Source organism: Opisthocomus hoazin, chromosome 2 (genome assembly GCF_030867145.1).
Source record: "Opisthocomus hoazin isolate bOpiHoa1 chromosome 2, bOpiHoa1.hap1, whole genome shotgun sequence".
Classification (NCBI taxonomy): domain Eukaryota; kingdom Metazoa; phylum Chordata; class Aves; order Opisthocomiformes; family Opisthocomidae; genus Opisthocomus; species Opisthocomus hoazin.
This window is the reverse complement of record NC_134415.1, coordinates 57353388-57374715: the sequence shown is the minus strand read 5'-3', so window position 1 is coordinate 57374715 and position 21328 is coordinate 57353388. Positions and strand designations below refer to the sequence as shown.

The window sequence follows — 21328 nt, the reverse complement described above, 5'->3', positions numbered from 1 at the left end:
AGGGGAGAAAAAGAAAATCTATGAAAGGATATGACTACATGACTGGAAAATATAGTACTTAAAACAACAGGAACGACTGCTTAGAAACTTGCATCCTAAAATGTGACTTAAACATCTGCTGCCCAGTTCCACAAAGCAAGGAGCTCGCTCTGTTCTGCAGCAGCTTCTGCGGGTAGGCAGCAGCCCTCCTCCTCCTCCTGGGATCCGCCGCTAGAGGGGAATGGAACCGACAGGGAGAGACGGTTTGCTAACACAGATCACGCTGTGACAAACCATAAAAAGCCCCGAGCCAATTTCTCTTTTTTTAAATTTTTTTTTAATACAGGTGGAAAAAAAGGAATCTCTCCTACTTTTTTGTTCCTTTTTATGGTAGTTTTTTGTTTGTTTGTTTTTAAAGCATTGCATGGTGATAACCATAGGGTTTTATTTATGTGGCACACTGATAGTCTAGAGTGGTCTGAAGAACAAGTCTCCTCCCTTATCCCCCTTCCACACCAAGGAGAAAAAGCCTTCCTCAGAGGAATCTGATGCCAACTGCTGTCAGACATATACCCTAGAACTGAATGTTTCGGGCTGATCTGGGTTGGTAAAACTCTGTAATTAAAGACAAGTTTCATGTTTTTTCCCCCCTGCAAAGCAAAGCCCTCTTCCACATCTGAACTGATGGATTGTGCTGGCAGAGGGATGGGGGGGAAGATCCAAAGAGCCCACTGGAGGCATGAAGATGGGAATGTGTGTATAAAAATGACTTCAGAAGAAATTGCCTCATTGTCTCATATAACACATGTAAGAAATTCCTCCTGCAGCTTTAATGATGGAGTAGGAAGCTAAACCCCATAGGAGTTCCTCCCTCTATTTACCAGAATGGCAAGATACGGGCTCCAGTGATGAAGTGTTCCATTAATATTAGTGCTAGAGGAAATAAAGTAACTTAATTGTAAACTAACGACCTCATCCTAATAACCAAATTCTAAAGAGAAAAGGCAAGAAAAAACCCCTACTTTCAGCCATACTGCCAACACATAAATTAGGCAAATGACATTAGGATATAATTATATTAATTAGTACTGATGCCATGCAAACACTATATATAGATACGCATTCACCCCATTTCTAACCCTAGAGCCTAAATCTGAAATAGTAACTCAATCAGAGCACGCTTTGGAAATTCAGTGTTATTGTTTATGCCATTGTGGCTCTAATTTAATCAATACCATATTCTCATTAAACGTAAGGTCTGTTAAAGATGTTCCTTTCACAGGCCCCACAAATGAACTCTATTGGATTCGTCTCATTACATTATTGCTCTGGGCTTAACTATGCATCATTAACAGAAACAACACACAAGTTAAGCATGAGCTCTATAGATCACCTTAAAATGACACATGATTATGGTCATAAGTGATTGGACTGACAAAGGCTGTCATCCGCCGTGATTGTCAGATGCTTGTTGGCTCTTTCACACCAAAAAGGATATCTGAATTCCTGGTCCCCTTTCTAGTGACAAAGGGGAAGATACTGGAGATGGGGTCCCTGTTTCCCAGATGCCACACTGCATGGGTGATTTTTTTCTTGTTTCCTGCTACTGCTAGAGAACGCTGAGCATGCCATTTCTACCCTGAACTAACCCTATAGCTTTTAGCGTTGCGGTCACAAAGAAAGGATTGTAGCACTATGGTGCAGTGTGCTGTAAACGGACACCACAAGGTATCTTTATCACAATACCTGACGAGATCAGCAAGTTCTGTGTCTTGAACTACTAGAAGAGTAGACTCATTTCTTCTCTTACTTCTTCTTAATTAACACCAAGATCCATATTACACATGTGAAGAGTGTACCAGCATTATTTAGCTTTGTGGGCTGCCTCCCTATTTTTTCTTGCTTTTAGATATGACTGTACATTTGTATTCTCTGTACCTACTACTGCTCTCTGTTAGTCTGTGCTACTCTGTCACTGCACAGCACACATACATGACACCTACATGCCTGTCTGCTTTACATTTGAAATAACTACATATAGAAGAGCTGCCAATAACATTTTTCATTAATTTTGCTACGGCATTAAGAGACATTATTAAAGCTTGCACTGCCTTGCCAGCATCCATTCATTTAAGTACGCACTTAGTTGCAAACCCCTAGCAACTTCATTGACTTCACCAGGTTTGGGGTTTTTGTTTGGTTTTGGTTTGTTTTTTTCACCACTTCTTTTTCTTTACCTAGAACTGGCTAACCAAGTCTGTGACTGTCATTTAGTTGATTACCGGAAACATATACATGTATAAAGAAAGAGAGATCAAATGCAGAAAACAGCAGAAAATGCTTCCTGGTCAAAATCCTTTTCTTGATCGTTCTGCTGGCCATTTCCACGTAGAGTTCTGCACTGATTGTAATTGCTAGAAAATTGCATGTTTTTGCTTGTCCCTTTGGACAAATACGCTGAAATTAGTGGTTACACAGATCTGCAGCTGACTCATTACAACATAAAGCAGCCAACTGCAGGGCTTGGGGTTTTTTTGGATCTGTTATTTTAGGATGGAAATTGCTGAGTTGGCAGGCAGTCTGACCATATAAATCAAAGAGCAACTGCATACTTTTAAAATGACATAGTACATAATCAATTTAATATGTGATGTTTGAGGGGAAAATAGCTTTATTGGGGAAGTACTTCTAATAAAAACTGAACCTACTGTACCTCTTAGGTCACTAAGAGCAAAGCCATGGGGCAGTATTTATAACACTAGACAACTGTCTCTTTCTTAACCAGCCTCCCTTTCTTTGGATTGATTCTGGATTAACAATAGCACCTAATGGGATTGACACAAGTAGCAGAAAGAGACCACTGATATCTAATGGAGTTATTGCTTTCATCAGCACTTGAGGAGGGACACGAATATTATTAGAGTGCAAAACCAGCACTAACCATGACTTTCACTTGAAGATCTTTCCTCCACTTTGCAACAAGAAGTCATGAACACCTCTACTGTGTCATACTCCAAGTCTTCCAGTTCCAAGGCAGCTTTTTGATTAATGCCTGAAGCAGAAGCAGAAGGCCTGGAAGGAATGTGCATCATTCCCTTCTCCCTGTGTCGGAGTGACATGAATCACAACTTCTCCTCTTGAAGGCATTGTGAGGAGGACTTGAGGGGAGCCCTCTTCATGAAGTCAAGGTGTCATACCACACTAAGGAACAGCAATGGTCAAGTCAAGTCTTGGACATGTTCACATTTTGTGTGTGGGGAAAAGTTCAAGCATCATTTTCACACAGGATACTCTAGGGTAGAATTTACATAAATCTTCTTAGGGTGGTCCCTTCAGGAGGCTGAAGTAGGGGATGGTTGGAAGCAATGCACTGCAAGATAGTGCACAATTTTGTCAGTTATGGATGCCAAGGCACTTTCTGAGGATGGGAATTTTCAGATGGAAAGGCATAAAGTAAGGGGACCAGGCTGTGGGACTGCATAATGGGACCCACAGCTCTTTCACTACCATTACCCAGAATGGCTCACATCCAGTAGGGTTCATGGAGCTCCCATTATCTGTCTCGCTATCTAGACTTGTATTCAATAGCTTGTTAATGGAATTGCTTATCCTCATGTCGTAAATAGGAGGGCCAAAATCTGCTCACATATAAATGGAATATATGTTTTCTATTCAGTTGTTTCATAGATCTTGACAATACCTCACTACAGGTATTTAAGAGATGTGTAAACGTGGTGCTTAGGGACATAGTTCAGTGGTAGACTTGGCAGTGTTAGGTTAATGGCTGGACTTCGTGATCTTTAGCATCTTTTCCATCCTAAATGATTCTATGATTTTATAACTGGAAAAATAAAACCAAAATGTTGTTTTTCAAGTATGGCTGAAACTGGAAAGACGGTTTAAAATTTGCCTAAGAAAAAGGACATAAACACGCAGTAAAAATTTTTGTTCAGCAAATGTTTTCTGAAAACAGAACTGATCAATTTAAAATTATAGGGAACTAGCCCTTTTGTTTTCTTTTAATCGTGTATTATGGAAAACATAGGGGCAGATACAAGACAACCTAAAATTGGCTTCTCATCATGGAGAGACCAAGGTGGTGTTCAGTGCATCCCACTTGGGTTTTGACATCAGAAACATCAAAACTGAACAGATTAGATACAACCTATTTCTTGAATTCAAATATTGGAGCACAGAAGCAAGACAAAAATCCTGCAGTCCTCAATGTATTTGACTAAAATGCTGCAAAGGCTTAAGGGAGTGGTAAGAAAGATTGAAGGGACCCAGATTCCGGATAGGAACACGATAAATGTGCCGGAATTAAAAGGGACAAAATTAAAATGGATAGATTTTGAATTTTAAAATATCTTCTGGAGTAGTTTACTTATTTCTAACACTGATTTAACAGTAAAAGATAAATATTCGTATATATGGGGGTGGTTATTGGGAGTCTTCTGAAAAAGCAAAAGATACTGGGAGAAACAAAGGAACAAGAAACCAATAACCCATTTAGCTTGAATAACTTCTTTTAGACTAACACCTGCTGTGCAAAAATAAAAATGAAAAATTCTCACTTTTAAGGAAATGAAAGTCCTCCTGAGAATCAACTATTTGCTTTCATTCTCCAGAGAGCTTCCTAAAAAGGCACAAAATATGTTTTAAGGAGGAAAAAAGGTTTCTTTCTGAAATATAGTTCCCACTTTGGCATTCATGTTTTTTGTGCAGGTAATGGACATAAAACAAATTAAATGTTAAGAAAATAGCTTCTAAAAATAAAGTGCTTATGCACCATTTTCTACTTTTGCTTTGCATTAACAACACTATTTTATGTACACCAGAGGCAACATAATTTTAATATAAAGGGCTTCATTCATACTCTAAAACTAAAAGGAAGATTTAAGGGAAGATTTTCCATGTGCTGTGGGAATACAGCTCTGATTGATTTAATGAAAAATATGTAGTTAGTAGCCTTTAGAATGGTTTGATGACATGTCCTCTGAATAGGATGTGATTATTGACATACCACTGATACCCCAGGAAAACAACTGTCCCTGCACAAAAATACTAAGCCTGCACAAAAGCTACTCATTTCTCTAATTCTTTTTCCAGTACTCAACAGTATTTGCTTTTAAAACTATGTTATTTTGTTATAGCAGTTGTTTTGCAATGTCTATTGCTACTGCGAATATGTATCGTGAATAAAACTAAGCTGGTAAAATGAATAAACTTGAAGAATCCAATGCATGCATATCTTGTTCTTAGAACTGGTTTGATCTTGGTTATTTTAAATCAAAACTTCAGTAAGGCAGAGTAAGCAGTACCTGTTGATCAACATTTGCTGACTCTATGAAGTGCAGTGGAAATTACTACACGTTTGTCACAAGCCTGACACTCCAGTTCTAGGACTGTAATTAAACCTGTTATTTAAATTACACTTGCACAGTGCATCAGCTCAGTTTCTGCCCACTCTACAGGACCAGACATGTATGTGTACAAGCAAGACAGCAGCTGGGTTTTGCTCACCTAGGTGGAGAACATTTTTCTGTAAGTTCAAAGAAGAAACTCAGGCAAATCATACTCGTCACACCCTTTTTTAGATGAGATTTCCCTCTGCCAAACTACAACACTGATGATAGATGCAGAATTCTTATTTGCTACAGTTGTAACTCAACGTTCATGGGTTTTTTCAAAAACTCTCAAATGAGTTCTCAGTGTTTATGGATTCAGTAGGACCAGTTTTGTGGTAACTGACTGTGTATACACATAGGCATCTGTTACAGAGGGAAGAACAGCAACTGTTGTGTTGCATGAATACCTCTACTGGATCCTCTTGATTTTCATATCTTTACAGCTGCAATTACTATTACTTTCTAGAATCACATCATCTGTATTTCTTGTTTTGGAGGATGAATTTTCCAAAGTTCAAACATTTTGGAGACTATGAAAACCTAAATGTCATTTTAATAATTTCTACTATTTCTTAAACAGAGTTTTTATCCCCAAATACCTAGCAAGACAAGAAAGATACTTAGTACCAAAATATTATTTAAGAAGCAATAAGATGCTACTTTCAGTTTTCTGGTGAAAAAAGATTTTATCTTGTCTAAGTCTCAGAATTCAAACATACATAGGCGTACCACATGCAGGCCAACCACACGGCAAAATGTTTAGCAAAGCTGCACTGGTGAAAATGCCTGGCGTGATGTTTTGCCATCGAGCAGACTGAAGTAACGCAGCTCAGAAGGTGCTCGGGAAGGATCCTCTGTCGTAAGCTCAGCATGGTGTGCTTGGATATGTCTTTCTCAAGACTTTTCCCACACACACTAAGGACTGCATATTTTCCACTCACTTTCCTTCAAAAATAGATTTTAAAAGATCTGAAAGGAATGTATCCACGCAGTTTAAAAGATGTGCTTGGCTGAGATGAGACTCTCTGGACCAGTGATTTCACGGGGGAAGAGGTAGGAGGAGAGGAAAAGGAAAGAAAAAGTTCTCAGGGTCCCTCCTCTTTCTTCTCTAAGAGCCACGGATTGTGGCTGGCTGTAAGAGGAAGGCATTTCCTGACTTCAGCCTATAAACTGAGAGGATAAAACAAATCCACATAAACAGTGTAACCCAGATGGATATGTACCCCAATTTCTGAGGACTTGAAGGAAATGGCAGGAGGTAGCTCTCCCTCCTATTTTCATCACTATTAGTATAAATATGGATGAGGAAAAAAAGCTGGCGGGGGGGGGGTGGGGGAGGACAGAGGAGTAAAGGATGGGAGAGGAAAACTGAAGTTATTCTTGCATGCATCAAGAAGCACATACAATCTCTGTAAGTCAGGAATTACACTGTCATGGCAAGCATCCCAGCATCAGACAGGGGACTTACAGTATTACGGGAAAAAAAATAAATGTAAAAACTTGACCAAAACTGAAGCGTGAAAATCCACAAAGGTTAACTATTTCATCTTCTCAGTCAAAGAACTGACTTCTTCCCTGTGCTTTTTTGTTTGGTGAAACAAAACAGGTCCAAATCATTACACTGATTTAAACAGAATGAGGATGTTGGGGTTGGTGGTTTTTTTTTAAAGTAATATTAACTAATAAATTTCTGATATATGTTGTGATACAGCAATCTGAGGCAATATTTTTGCTCTCAGAAAAAAACAAAACAATGGGCCACATCTAAAAATTCACAAATTAAACAACACCACAACAAAGTGATTAAGAAATTTAAAAGCACTGGCATGGGGAAAAAGAAAAAAAAAACCCAACGAAACGTATTTTTAGCTATGCTTTGAAATTAGATGGTGAACAGATGCGCAGGAAGATAAAGGAGGGCTCATTTCAGGCAGCACAAGTTTTAGGCAGCCTTTGGTAGGACCAAAAGGCGTCTGATGCTAGATGAGAGAGGTGAGATCAGAGAAAAGCTGTGCGAAAGCAAGGTGACTTTGAAAATGAGGGCCTTGCGGGAGAAAGAAGTCTTTCGAGAGAGGTGCCACACATCTGTCTTGTTTATGCAAAACCACCTGCTTCCTACTACCACCTCCTATTACTGATAGCAAAGCAGTAGGTGGAGGGTCTTCACCTTCCTCTGTCTTAACTATCCTGTGTTTCCATTATCTCCACCCTGCTAGCTCCCTGTGCTCCACAGCCTCACAGGAATCCTATCAGAAAGGCCCCTTTTTTGTCAGTTGTACGTGACAAAACCTTTCCAGTAAGCCAAAGCCACGCGGCAGACATCTTGCTAGAGCACAGGCAGGGAACACCGCACGTCAGCTTCCAGAGCATATGTGCAGGGCTCTGCTCTGCTTGACCGGTGCTCAGGCTAAAAACATCTGCTTGAAATTTTTGTATGCTGCATCCAAGGTCTAAAATTTAAACACAGCATTCTGGGTGTTTGAAAGCTAAATTAAACTGCCAGAAAGCCTGTAAAGATGAAAAAAACCCAAACCCTCTTGAACCGATGACAATTCCTGCTCTTACTTTTCATTATATCCTTACATTACAAATAATGAACTTAATTGTTAATAGATAACCAATGGCAAAGAAATGCTAGGAAGCAGCAACTGGAGCCTATTCAGCTGTTTGCAGGAGGTGGATTTTATAATTAGTTCAGAGCAAAAAATCCCCTTTATTAGCATATTAATCTTGTTGAACAGTATTCATCTTTTTCACATTATTTTATAGTGTGCTATTCCTTTATCAATCATTCAATTATAACACAAGTGAGATTACTGGAATTTAATCTAGGCACTTAACAAAAGGTTTCCTTCCTCTTCCTTTCCCCTTCAGACAGGGAATTTAGAAGACTTTGGGCCACATACTACACAGATCAATGCCACTGCTCAACCCAGATTATACTGTCGAATAGTCAACGTAACAGGTTTTTACCTTGCATCCTGAGCCCAGACTCCTTAACCATGGTCCAGGGGAAGGGACTATTAAGGGGGATTTTATGTGCATTTTGCATGGTTTTGAAGGGACTACTTTCAAGAGTAGAGTTGAGTCAGTGGCAAATTTTCTCAATAAACGCATCCTTTCTTTATAAAATATTTTAATTTGCCAACAACAAAAATGATTGCAGTAGTTTGTATTTTCTACGGCAGTATTTTTTTGTTTGTGTTGTTTTGAAGGATTAGTGATGTTAGACCAAAAAAACTGGCAAAACAAGGTGCAAAATGGGAGAGAAAGGGACAGAAAACAGAAAGAGATGTTCTGACTCATTTTTTATTTAATTATTTTTAGTTTGTGAATTTATGATGCTTCCCAGGATTTCTATCCTACTTTAAGAATGAAAAATGCATTAAAGAATTACTTCTCTACCATCACCAGTCAGAAAAAAACCTGTCTAAGTTCAGAAAGCTCTAAGGGTTTGCCTGTGTTGCAGCAACCCATTAATGCAAACCTTGCCTTCTCTTGGGGTACTGGTGAGAGGATGAGCCCTTCTTCTGCTTCTCCCCACTTACTGAGTACTTCTCTCCCAGCGATTTCTGGAAGGACCCCTCAAGGTCCACACTGTCAGCTTCTCTTTCTGCTCCCCAAGAAAACCCTAAGCCTTGGCTCTGCTTCGCTCCTTCGCTTTGGCACACATTTTAGGTAAGCATGCCATCACACCTTTCGAATAAAGATGCCAGCCATGCCTAAGGGTGGCCAGATGTGACATGTTAAATGCGGCTGAGGAGTTGCAGAAGGCTGGGCAAGATTTAACACAAGCTGTGACTTCACTCATTAAGCCGACAGTGAGGAGTGACCAGTACGCCTGGTGACAGAGTGGTTCTGTCACTCTTGGCTTTGCCTGCCTAACAGAACAATTTGGAGAGAAATACAAAACAAAGTCCAAAGGCAGGGTATGCCTAAGCAGGCAGGCAGAGATGCTGTTTTGATTTACAGATAAGGAGGACAGCATGTCATCTTGTTCTCTACTTGAGTTTCAAACGCAGCATGTCACTGTAGGGGGATGGGTGCTTAGATAAAGTTTCACCCCCGCATCTCTGAAAATAAGACATAGACCTGGGAATGGATGACAGTTCTTTCTTTTTTGCTTTGTGTTGCAATGGTAGAAAGTATCACAGAGTTCCTAATGAGGTAAAAATTTACAGGAAGGATGGGGCACGTTCACTGAAGGTAGCACAAAAATTCAGCATCTGTGTGGGATCACAGCTCTGCTATGTACAGGGACTGCTGTTAAACAGTTAAAAAACCCCACACACAAGCGGTAGTATGTCTTCTTACAGAGAAATGTCTGCTGCAGCTAGGAGAAATTAACTGGCTTATCCCAGCACATTCTTGCATGTCAATGTCTAGCTTTTTAATCACAACCTCCCTGTGTAATATGGAAATTAAGAACAGCATCATTTTCCAGTAATTACCAGAAACATACACATTTTCCAACAGGGTGACATTATGTCATGAATTCCCTTGTCAAGAGGAAAAAAAGACAAAACATATCATACTTGTTCAAGAAAGCAAAGTGATAGATTTGTCATGAGGGTAATCATCTATTAAAAAAAAATCCACAATTATCAACTTCCTGAATTTCTGAAAAGGGATTCGTTTTCTGCCTGAGCTAATAATGAACATTTTTCTTCTATTCATCATCTTCTGTTATTTTCTCTCTTGAGATTCATTTATCACTAACTACTGAACCCAAGAAATAAAAAATAGGCAACATCCCCTTTTGAAATAATGGCTTAGAAGACTATTAAATCAGGAGGCAAAAAATGGATTTCAAAGATATACATTAGAAATTCTTCTAACAGCTGCAGGTTTTTCACAGGGGATCTGCACTGCCAGTTTAGTAAAGGTAGTAAAAGTAAGTTCATTCTGTGACAGAAGAAAGTGAACAGTAAATTGTTCGGGGTTTTTTTTTCAGATAAAACTCACAATAAAAGGAATGAAATTACAGAAATAACGAGATCAATGGCACTATAAAATGCATTTCATGTTATAGGAATTAGTCTAGGATAATAGTTCAAGCACATTTTAAACCCAAAATAGCCCACCTTAAAGCAGATCATACAGATGCCTGCAGCCTTACGAACCCTTCTGCCCATGCACAGCTCCCAGCCTGTTGGAGCACTGATGGACTGTTCTGCGCTCTCGAGACACGGAGTGACAGCCACGCTGGTGGGGAATGGCTCAAAATGCCTTTTCTATGGTACAGTGGGGCCTGAGGCTCCCCAAGGATCTCAGAGTCCCAGTGTTGCCGAGCTTTCTCTGCTGCTGGCATCCCTGCTCCTTGGCAGAGCTAAGAAATGAGACATTTCTGGAGGGAAAGGAGGAAAACATGGGATTTGGACTTTAATTCTCCTCTTGTAAGATTCTGCTGTTGCATTGTCTTGTTATCCCTACCTTGTATTTTCCAACAAAATGAGCCCTCATATCCTCAGCCTGTGGAAACATGGGAAAGAAGATCCCTTACAGACAGCAGATGGAAGGAGCAGGACTTTCTTCTTCAATTTTGAGTAGGATGGAGAGAAGACCTCCCCAAATTCCCTCTTACCTCACCCCTTGCTCAACCTTTTCTGACACTCCAGGCAAAAACCATATGAACTATCGCTATTGGAGGTGCTTGCCTGCTGCTAATGAATGCACTTTCGCAAGGTTATCACGCAAGCGCACTCAGATCACTCGCTTGGGTCCTGGCAAAGGTCTCTGGGCAGATCAACCAGTCTAACTTCCAGAAGGAGACTGTCGAGAGGTGTGCTTCAGCAGCTCCAGGACACTAGGATTAACATCAAGGGACAGGTTTCTGACATTAATTGGTTCCATACTTTCCACGCTGTCTCACTGGGATGCTGTCCAAACGCAGCTTCCTGCTCTAACTTGCTATGCTAAAGCAAGTGTATGGGATTTGAAAGATTACTCTCTTAGATTCTAGCTTGTTGGTCTGAAGCCAAAATGCAGACAACACCTATGAAGCCCCAAAGCTCAGCAATTTCAGTATGCAAGGCTGCCTCTGTGCAGGAGAGGCTCAATTTCACTGGCTTGCAAAGCTGACAGCAAAGCACAGACCCTCTGCGATTAATTTCTACAGTGTTTCCAAAGCCATGGGGCAGCAGGAAGGGATGGGTGTAAATTCAGTCTCTGCATTTGGACAGTGTGGTGATACGCCTTCTGTTTTTCTGAAGTCAACGCCAAGAAACAGCCTGTATGGGTATTCCCTTAGTTAAGCCAACGCAGCGGCTTTCCTCTACAGACTAAGCTCATGGGCCCCCTGCTTAGGAAGCAGAGACAGCTTTCAACAGCAAATTCTCATCTCAGTGTTGTGTGAACTAAAAGTGGGATTGGAGGAGCAGCAAGGGCTTCAACATCTGGTATTAATGGAATCAAATCATGCCACAGGTCAGCAAAACAATTTTATTCACTAGGTGATTTCTTGACACTGATTGCTCTAACACAGAGTTGCCAACAAGCCCAGCTACTCCTAGGCAGCACCCTAGAAGTAAATACTCACAGCTGTTTCTAGATTTTTGCATAGAGGGTATTGAAATGGATTCTCTGCTTAACATAGCAGACAGTGAGAAAGAACAAAGCATGAAATCAAATTCCATCAATCCTTTAAATTTGTTTATGCAACCCATTGTTACTGCTCACAGAACAGCTTTGGCAGGCAAAGGCCGTGACAAAACGTAGTCTTAGTTTATATAGAGCAATTTTTCCCATCTGCCATTCAGTTGTTTTGTATTGATTTCTCTTCATGCAGTTCCAAGTTTAACCCGGGCACAGCCGCATTGATCCAAGAAAGCTGAAGTAATTTCTTTCTTCTAGTGAAGAAGAAACTGGACAGGAGACGGTACCTATCACCATTTTTCTGGTAGGAATATGTCAGAAGCTCTTTCCTGTAGCACTGATGTAGATTAAGCCTTCATTTATGGCTTTTCATACAAATATTTCTGGTAATTCCATTTTATCTCTGGCAAGCGAGATGAAATTCACACTGAGGAGCATGTTCTCAAGTAACTCCTTCCTTCACATGGGAACGAACTGACTCAGCACATGAATTATGGAATCACAACTGCGCGGTGCCATATCACAGCCCTTAGATTTATAAAGGAGATTTTTTGTAAACTATAAACAGCGCTGCTTGGGCTCTACAATAAAGGGATTTGACCTGTATCTACCTGGCCCCGCTTTATTTATATGCTGAATTGGCACACAGGATGTGTGCTAAAGGTGGTTTGCAGAGGTCACAAGTGCCCATTAATTTCTGTGGAGTCCCTTCTTCAAAACCTTTCTGGTCACTGCAGAGTCATGACAGAAATTATAAGCAGCCAGCAGAATTATGGCAACAGAGCATCTGTCGTATGTGATGAGAGGAGGAGAGGCTGTTTGCCTTAGTAAGGCACAGTCTGAAATGAAGACCTGCTCACACCAAGCAGGGGGAAGAAAACTATTTAAGTTGAAAAAATCTTTCTAAGATGACCACAAAGGCATCCAAATTAAAGGACTGTTGAAGCAGTGAGGTTTGGAGCTGCCAGTCTAACTACCAGTAAGGCTCAGAAGGTTCCTCTCAGTCCTTTTGTTTCTATGGTAGCTGTAAGCCCTGATATGAAAAATTCCCAGTGGCACAGGAGTACTACAGATACATTAAAAAAAATTCAAATGTAAATGACAGGAATCATTATATGCTGTCAAGGAATTAATCTGACTTAATTTTAAGGTTTTTCAATGAGCAGGTTCCACCATACAGCATTCTCCTGGAGAAACTGGCTTGGATGGGCGTCCTCTTTGTTGAGTAAAAATCTGGCTGGATGGCTGGACCCAAAGAGTTGTGGTGAATGGATTTAAATACAGTTGGTGGCTACTCACAAGTGGTGTTCCCCAGGGCTCAGTATTGGGGCTCAGTTCTGTTTAACATCTTTATCAATGATCTGGACGAGGGGATCAAGTGCACCCTCAGTAAGTCTGCAGACAACACAAAGTTGGGAAGGAGCATCGATCTGCTTAAGGGTAGGAAGGGTCTGCATAGGGATCTGGACAGACTGGATCGATGGGCTGAGATCAATTGTATGAGATTCAACAAGGCCAGGTGCCAGGTCCTGCACTTTGGTCACAACAACCCTATGCAACGCTACAAGCTTGGGGAGGAGTGGCTGGAAAGCTGCCTGGCTGAAAAGGACCTTGGGGTGCTGGTCAACAGCTGGCTGAACATGAGCCAGCAGTGTGCCCAGGTGGCCAAGAAGGCCAATGACATCCTGGCTTGTATCAGGAATGGTGTGGCCAGCAGGAGTAGGGAAGAGATTGTGCCCCCGTACTCAGCACTGGTGAGGCTGCACCTGGAGTACTGTGTTCAGTTTTGGGCCCCTCACTACAAGAAAGACATTGAGTTGCTGGAGCACATCCAGAAAAGAGCAATGAGGCTGGTGAAGGGACTGGAGAACAAGTCTTATGAGAAGTGGCTGAGGGAACTGGGGTTGTCTAGTCTGGAGAAGAGGAGGCTGAAGGGAGACTTTATTGCTCTCTACAACTACCTAAAAGGAGGTTGTAGTGAGGTGGGTGTCAGTCTCATCTCCCAAGTAACAAGTGATAGTACGAGAGGAAATGGCCTCAAGTTGTGTCAGGGGAGGTTTAGACTGGATATTAGGAAAAATTTCTTCACCAAAAAGGGCTGTGAAGCATTGGAACAGGCTGCCCAGGTAAGTGGTGGAGTCACCATCCCTGGAGATGTTAAAAAAATACATAGATGTCATTCTAAGGGACATGGTTTATTGGTGGTCTTGGCAGTGCTAGGTTAACAGTTTGAGTCGATGATCTTAAAGGCCTTTTCCAACCTAAACAATTCTATGATTCTATGTAACACTAAATGCTGTTAGAAAGTGTGATCGCTTTTGTCCATAGCCACCTTTCAATGCCCTCTGAAGTCCCATGAAATCCAGTGAGTTTTATTTACTAGCAAAGCTTCATGGCAGACACGGCGTCAACTGCAAGAAACCTGCAATTCTTTTTTACTAATGAGCATTGTTACATTATTGTGTGACAGGAAGAATATGCCCCAGGGAATAGGCCCCCCTGAACATTTCATCCTCCCTGGAATATGTGTTTGCGAGATAAGTCGTAATAAATATAATGTGCCCATTGCCTAACCTATTGGGAAAGAGCAGGTACACAAACCACTTGATGCAAATATGAGAGAACCTGCTGGCAGGCATGGGCATAGATTAAATGCCATTTCCAATCAGAGCACTATAGAAAAAGCCCAGGAATGCAGCCCAATTGTGTAGTATCTGGAAATCGTCCTCTTTCTGTTGACAGGAATGACTGACAATAGCAAGTCGTGTCTTACAATCCCTAGTACAAAAATTCAGGAAATATCAAAATGGCCAGCAGAAAACTGCAGAAAAAAAAGAGGTTCAAACTGGCAACTGACAGTAGCCCAAAATGACTCATACTAGCCGAGGAATCCAAAATGTGCCTTGGTAATACAGAATTCCAAACTTTAAGCATGCCATCAATGAAGGGCACAAAGAGGCCTAGAGACCTAAAGACTATTTGGTTTTTACTTCCAAATAGAAACTTCTAATTTATGAGGATAGTCAAGTGATGTTTCTTTAAACGGGGTTAAGAATATGATTCACATTCTCATTTTGCTGAGCACCCAACCAGAATGTCCTTCTCTTCTCCCATTTGGATAGCCATCATCGGACACAGCTTCCCTACCTGCTCCCAAACTCCCAGACCAAGTTGTCTAAGCTCTCCCCATCAGTTGAGCATATAAGAAAAAAAAGTTCCAACCATTTCCAAGACGAGAATGATAGACAGGATGTTGAGTCGTAAATGAGGATATTTGGAATACATCTGTGGACATATAGATTGTCATTCGCTACTCAGCGCATCTCCAGCTCAGAGGAATGGATTCTCTTTGCAGCAGCAGCTGTTATTGTTTGGATTGTAAATAGTCATAAGCCATATGGCATGGCAGAAGAAAAAAACTTCACATTTTCTCACATGGACAAATATTATTATTGCAAAGCATAAACACATCAATATATGTGTCTTTCTCTGGGGAAGCATATAGCCTTCAACCTGATTCTAAAAAAATTACTGGCTTCTAGATGAGCAGATTACCTGTAAATATTGGGATTGGATTTTCAGAATTTGGACGACTTGACAGAAGACCAATGCAGGAGTGCACTAGATACAGTGCTCCCAGTTCCACAGATGGGATGAAAAAGAAATGCAGAAATAGAGGTAGTAAAATGGGAGTGAAAATTGAGCGGGGAATTTCCATAATAGTCGCATATAGAATGTATTTCAGTACCTTTTGCTGTCTACTACCCAACTCCATAAAAGCAGCAGGGCTGTGGCATACCATGCAAATGGATCAGCAGTTTCTTCATGCAGGTGAATTTGAACTTCCCACCTGGTCAGCAATGGGAAAAGCATTTCAGATGTCGGTGGACTGTAAGTAGACAAAAGCAGGCCTCTCCAAAACTGTGCGACCTCTGCTTGGCAAGGGAAGCTGGCTGCAATCAGCTTTTCATAATTTGGAACATGAAGAAGATGCAGCCCACTCACTTGGTGTGCCTGAGCTTACAAATCAGGCGTTACTTCCTCTACATCCAAGACTGCAGGAGACCTGTTGAGTTCTGAAGGGTTGCTTTCTTTTTAAACCATTATTTCTTCAGTGCTCTTTCACTTCATTTTCTAAAACCTGCTAGTGCTTTTATTTACGTTATCGCTAAAGCACTTTTTAGCATGTCTTTTTACTGTAAGCACTTTAATTAAGAAAGTGTGATCACTCTTTCCATTGCATGGTGAAGCTGGCAACACACAGAGTTAACTTACAGTTTTGTAGGGCCAAGTTTCTGAACTACATCCCAACAATCTCAGCAGAGTGACACTGCACTTGCCAATAGCAAACACTTGCACATCCTATTTCTATGGTCAGACAGACCCCGCAAACCTGTGACCTGGCAATCAACAGTTGGTTTGTCACACTCTCCTTCTCTCAGCCCATTTCGAACACTGCCTTGACACCAACTGGCACGCCACGGCAGTTCTGAGTTTATACGAAGAAAGCCCCCTTCACTGAGAGATTTTATTGGTGATGAGCTGCACCCCAAATGAAACGCTCTGGCAGATGGTAAGGACAGTGGGGCACGACTGAGACCACAAGTAATGCCCGGGCTCAGGATGCCGGCAGCCACGAAGGGAAGTCCAGAGACCTTCTGCATACATCAGCCCTCGTTGAGAGTCACCAAACTGTCCCACAGATACAAAAAGAGGCAGCAAATCAGTGTCTAACAGCAACTGAGGCAAACAGCCCCCAATCTTTCCACAGGACTTGTTTGTCCCACATCAAACAGTCGCTTTGCTCTAACGACCTGCCTCCCACCCTCCAGTTTTCAATGTAAGACAACTATAGGATTAAACACTGCCCTACCCACTGTTACCCTTTTTACCCTGACATCGTCAGCCGCCTTCCGGTTATCATGTATTTCTTTAGCAAAACTCAAAACTGGAACTGAGGTCAACAAAATGCCTGTGACCAGAAGAATGGGTCCACTACTGTCTTTGAAGCAATAGCACGTCCCAGAGAGTTTTCTTCCTTTTGTCTTTGACCCAGGACAGCGCTCAGCCCAATGACCCAATACGGATCAGCTATCCTGACTTACTCTCGCCAAGCTGGCTAGATAACCCCATCCGCAAGGGACATGGGGAACCAGCTCACCAGCTTCCAGCGCTGAGATACTCTGCGGAGCGACTGGAGAATCCCTTCCAGACCTCAGCTCTGCACAGCAGCGCTACTGCAAACCTCACTAACAATGCGGACACTGGCATGTCTCCTTTGTGACAACCAGCTGGCTTATTCCATTGGAATGCAATGCATTTGCTGTTATATTTTGAAATGACAACCACTCTTTCCAGGCCAATTTATTTTAAAACCCTTCCTGAAAATTACAGTGCTCACACAACCATATCCCTATTTTTAAAAAATCACTTTTGCTCCTTTGGATGTTCTAAATCATCAAGCAGTTTTCAAGTGCAAAAACCAATGAGGAAAATTGCATTAGCCTACAAGCCACGCTCTATGACAGGAAACATGGGCACTTATTTGAAATTTGATTTCAAGAGGTGGGAAATACCATAGACAGATGTTTTCACTGCATCTTCTTCACAAAATGTTTATAAAGCTCAGGTCTGAGCGCAGGGCTCTGCTCTTGGCAGAGAGAGCTCACCTGAGAGAAGACTACAGTCAGGTGAAGATGGAATTGCTACTATTCTGGGAGAATGGCAGGAAAAAAAACCCAGTCACTGCAAAAAAAGAACAAACTGAACTGCTGTCTCAGTTTTAATTTTTAAGAAATATTTAAACCAGTTAACAAATCATGAAGGAGAAACATTTTCAAAGTCGTCACTGGACACCACCTCACCTGAAATAAATAAATTGCAAAGGTAACTTCCATGCATGGGAACCTGCTTGATATATCTGTTCAGACAGCCACAGAGGTTGTCTTTACCCACGACACTCTTGGTTTACAACCAGATTGCAGGATCACAGTCTCAAGGTTCAACAGGACGATCATTTCCACTTTCCTGCTGTCACGAGCTAATGATGTTCGTACAAATCATATACAGAAGACAGCAAAATGAAGAACTTCACAGCTTGCAAACTTGAACTAAGTTATACGGAAAAAGATCAACATAACTCCTACATGTCTAAAATTCAGGTCCTTTAGGTACTTCTCTGTTTTCAGCAGCTGGACAGCCAAATGGTTGCTTTAGTTGCCTTTTTTAAAACAAGGAAATACAAGTAAGTCCTCACAAATTTGAACATGTTTTATATTCATTATTGTCTCCCTACTGAAGGGCTGCCTATCGAGGAAAGACCTACAGATGGCTGACATGGTGTCATCAAAGACTAAACACCCCAAAGGAGTGAGAATCATAGCAGCCTTGTGAAGGAGACAAACATAACTGATATTTTAAAAATATAGAAACTGAAAAACTGGGGGGGAGAAGGTGCCTTGCTACACAAATAAAGTACAATTCACTTTGTAAGCAAGTGTAGTAAAATTGGTTGCATAGTGGCTTCCCCAAACTCACCTAAGGCTGCCTGTGGCAGTGCTTGAGACGGTACGCCAGACACACTGATTATATGCTTTACCAGGTAGATCACACTGCCTCTCTCACTCAGAAAAAAAAAAAGAAAAAGTTCCTTAAGTTACTTTAGAAAACCTCCTGTTGATTTTTTCTTTTTTTTTTAGGCTAATATGAACGTCCTGATTACCATCAGCAACAAGAGAAGGCACAATAAAGTTTACTTGTCCTAACCTGCAGCTATGCAATGGTTACCTCCCTATACTTAAGCAGCATTATTTTGTCTGGCCTTTTTACTCTTCCAGGCAAAACTTGGACTTAAAAACCCCACTCTCTCTCTTTGGATAAATTTGATAATTCAATGACTGAAGTATTAGTTGCATTTTCATGGCAAAAAAAAAAAAAGAGAAAGAGACAAAAGAACATCGCTACTTACAGGACAGGCAGAATACAGTTAATGTAGTTTCCAGAAAGAGAACAATGATAATTAGTAATTTAAAGACTTTTTACCCATCTGAATAAAATCATGATTTTATTTTTCTTTTTTTTAAAGTAAAAAAAAACACCCGCAAAACTCCTTAAATATCTAGGTAGCAATATCACAAATTATTTTGAAATCATGTTAAAAGCAGCTGCTTAGACAAAATGCATCTATTTAATGAGCTGACACGTTTCCCTTTCAGAAGTAGTCAGATGAACTAACTGTGAATCAGATTTGTATCTCAATATTAAAAGAGAATTCACATTCCACTTTCCCATGGAACACGACAGCAAGCATGCCTGTTACTGTCTCATCCCTTCTTTCATCGGTCTGTTATGTTTTCCACTTAATAAAAACCATACAGCCCTACAGCCAGAATACCAAAATCACTTCCATCTTAGTTTTCAGAAACTGCTGAATGAAATTCAGAACAAAAATAATCCCTCCTTCCCCACTCACATGGTTTACTCACCATCACTTTATTCCAAAACTCAGCTTCACTTGGAAAATGATCCATAATGATGAAATTATTTCTTCCTTTTTGAAAGTATCACTCCAATCATTTAAATGACTGAACGAAGAAAAGGAAACATTGTGCTCCACAGAGCACTCTAAACACGCACTGTTGTTTTCGCTGATGCAATAGGGCTTCTAAGCAAACGAGTTTGCAAGCAAGCTGGGTAGTGGCATTTTCCTTATGATTCAAAAGCGAAGTATGCCTCAGCTAACTGACTGCTTGCACAATGTATAATAAAGGAGCTCAAGGATTCATACATGTCTCTAACATAATAATTTCTAAAACTTCAACTTGTATTACCATCTGTAACTCTGCCACACCTCAAAAATGACGTGCCAGATACAAACTTTTACTGGGTGCTATGTGCAGCCAAGAGAAAGACAGCTTCAAGCCAGAGGCTTGCATTTAAAAGCCTCTGAAGTGTAAGTCCCTAAGGCGTCTGGTTACATTGTGTGTATGGAACATAACTGTAGATTCCTGCTTGCTACATATATAAATATCATAAAGTTCATCATAAGCTACATGTTAAAAACATCTGGTCTGCCACAACACATTACTAGATTAATGCACAAAACTCTTCTGATCAGTTACAAAAATGTATTTAAATACACTTATGGTTGCCACTTCTAACAATTAGCCCCTCCCACTGCCAAGTAAAGCACAGAAGAATTTGCTGCGCATTTTTTGAGAATTGGGGATAACAAGATGCAGGGACAATACAAATGCTGCATCTTCTTTTCCACAGACGCGCAGACCTCTTTGTGCCCCGAGAAGAGAGGCTGAAGAGTTTCGTAACAACTCTCTGCTGCAGATTGAAAAGGGATGAAATACATAACAACCTAATGACCCTCTGCTAGCTGGGAGACTCCAGCTCAAGATTCGTCATTTCTTTCATCTGCCTATCTTTAAAGCTTTTGGTCAGTTGCCTTCACACGTAAACCTTGTGAAGGTTCAAAATCTTTCAGGTCCCAGACTAAAAACACCAGTCCAAGCAAATAAACACTGTTGCAGACCTTTGCACGACTATCAAGCCCTCACCAGATTCAGTAGAGAACCCTTTTTGCTTTGCAAGCTTTTGCTTTTTCTGACACGTTGAGGTCTGAGGTAGTATTCACTCTACGCTTCTCAACATTTCTTGTCAAGCTGGGACCGCTGCCCGAGCTGCAGCTCTTACTGCCTTGGAAGTTGCTGAGATAATCTGGATGAACATTCTCCACACCTCCAAGTTTTAACATTTAAAAGCTTTTGGTTTCTGCCAAGCTCCTATCTTTAACATCTTCCTCTGACGCCCCTCCTGTGCTTGCGGGCTCTTCTTGTAACTACGGGAAGGGAACGGGCACAACCAAACAGGAAGGGGGATGGAAGCAGGAGCGGTTCTGGGGGGACCTGAGCACCCACCCTTCACTGGGGGCTGAAGGGGCCTGAGGGCAGTTCGTGCCCATGGCCGCAGTGACCCCTCAGCAGCTGGGGTGTGGAACACTTACCCGGTGGATTTCTGCTGGGTAAGACAGTTGTAATGCCATTGCCCCATTAAATTATTAAAAATGTAGGAAAAGCCTTCCACCTTCTCACAGCTCTGGAAATTCTACCTATATATAAAATACCTAATAATAAAATATACATAAGTGTAATATCTATGCTATTATGGCCTGGACCACTTACACACTTGCAGACAGCATTTAATTAGATAAGTAGGACAGCAGGAGATTAAAAATGCCATGCCAATAAAAAATAAAAATGCCCGATAGAGTCGCCCAGGCTAGTAAAACATCCCTACCGGACTCCGACTGCATACTTTCGCCTGGGTTATACTTGTGC

The 21328-nt window shown here is 41.1% G+C and overlaps 1 protein-coding gene across 5 annotated transcripts in view; it reads right to left on the bottom strand.

Moving 5' to 3' along the window:
* The window catches only part of SASH1 (SAM and SH3 domain containing 1), a 567447-nt gene that overhangs the window by 180042 nt on the left and 366077 nt on the right, over window positions 1-21328 (bottom strand). The window contains exon 1 of one of the 5 annotated variants that reach the window (XM_075413754.1): window positions 19466-19534. The exons of the other annotated variants lie outside the window; for them this stretch is intronic. Coding sequence (XP_075269869.1) covers window positions 19466-19510 — 45 coding nt within the window. The 5' untranslated portion in view covers window positions 19511-19534. Of the gene's footprint in view, window positions 1-19465; window positions 19535-21328 lie in introns of those variants that run through there. 5 annotated transcript variants of the gene reach the window in all.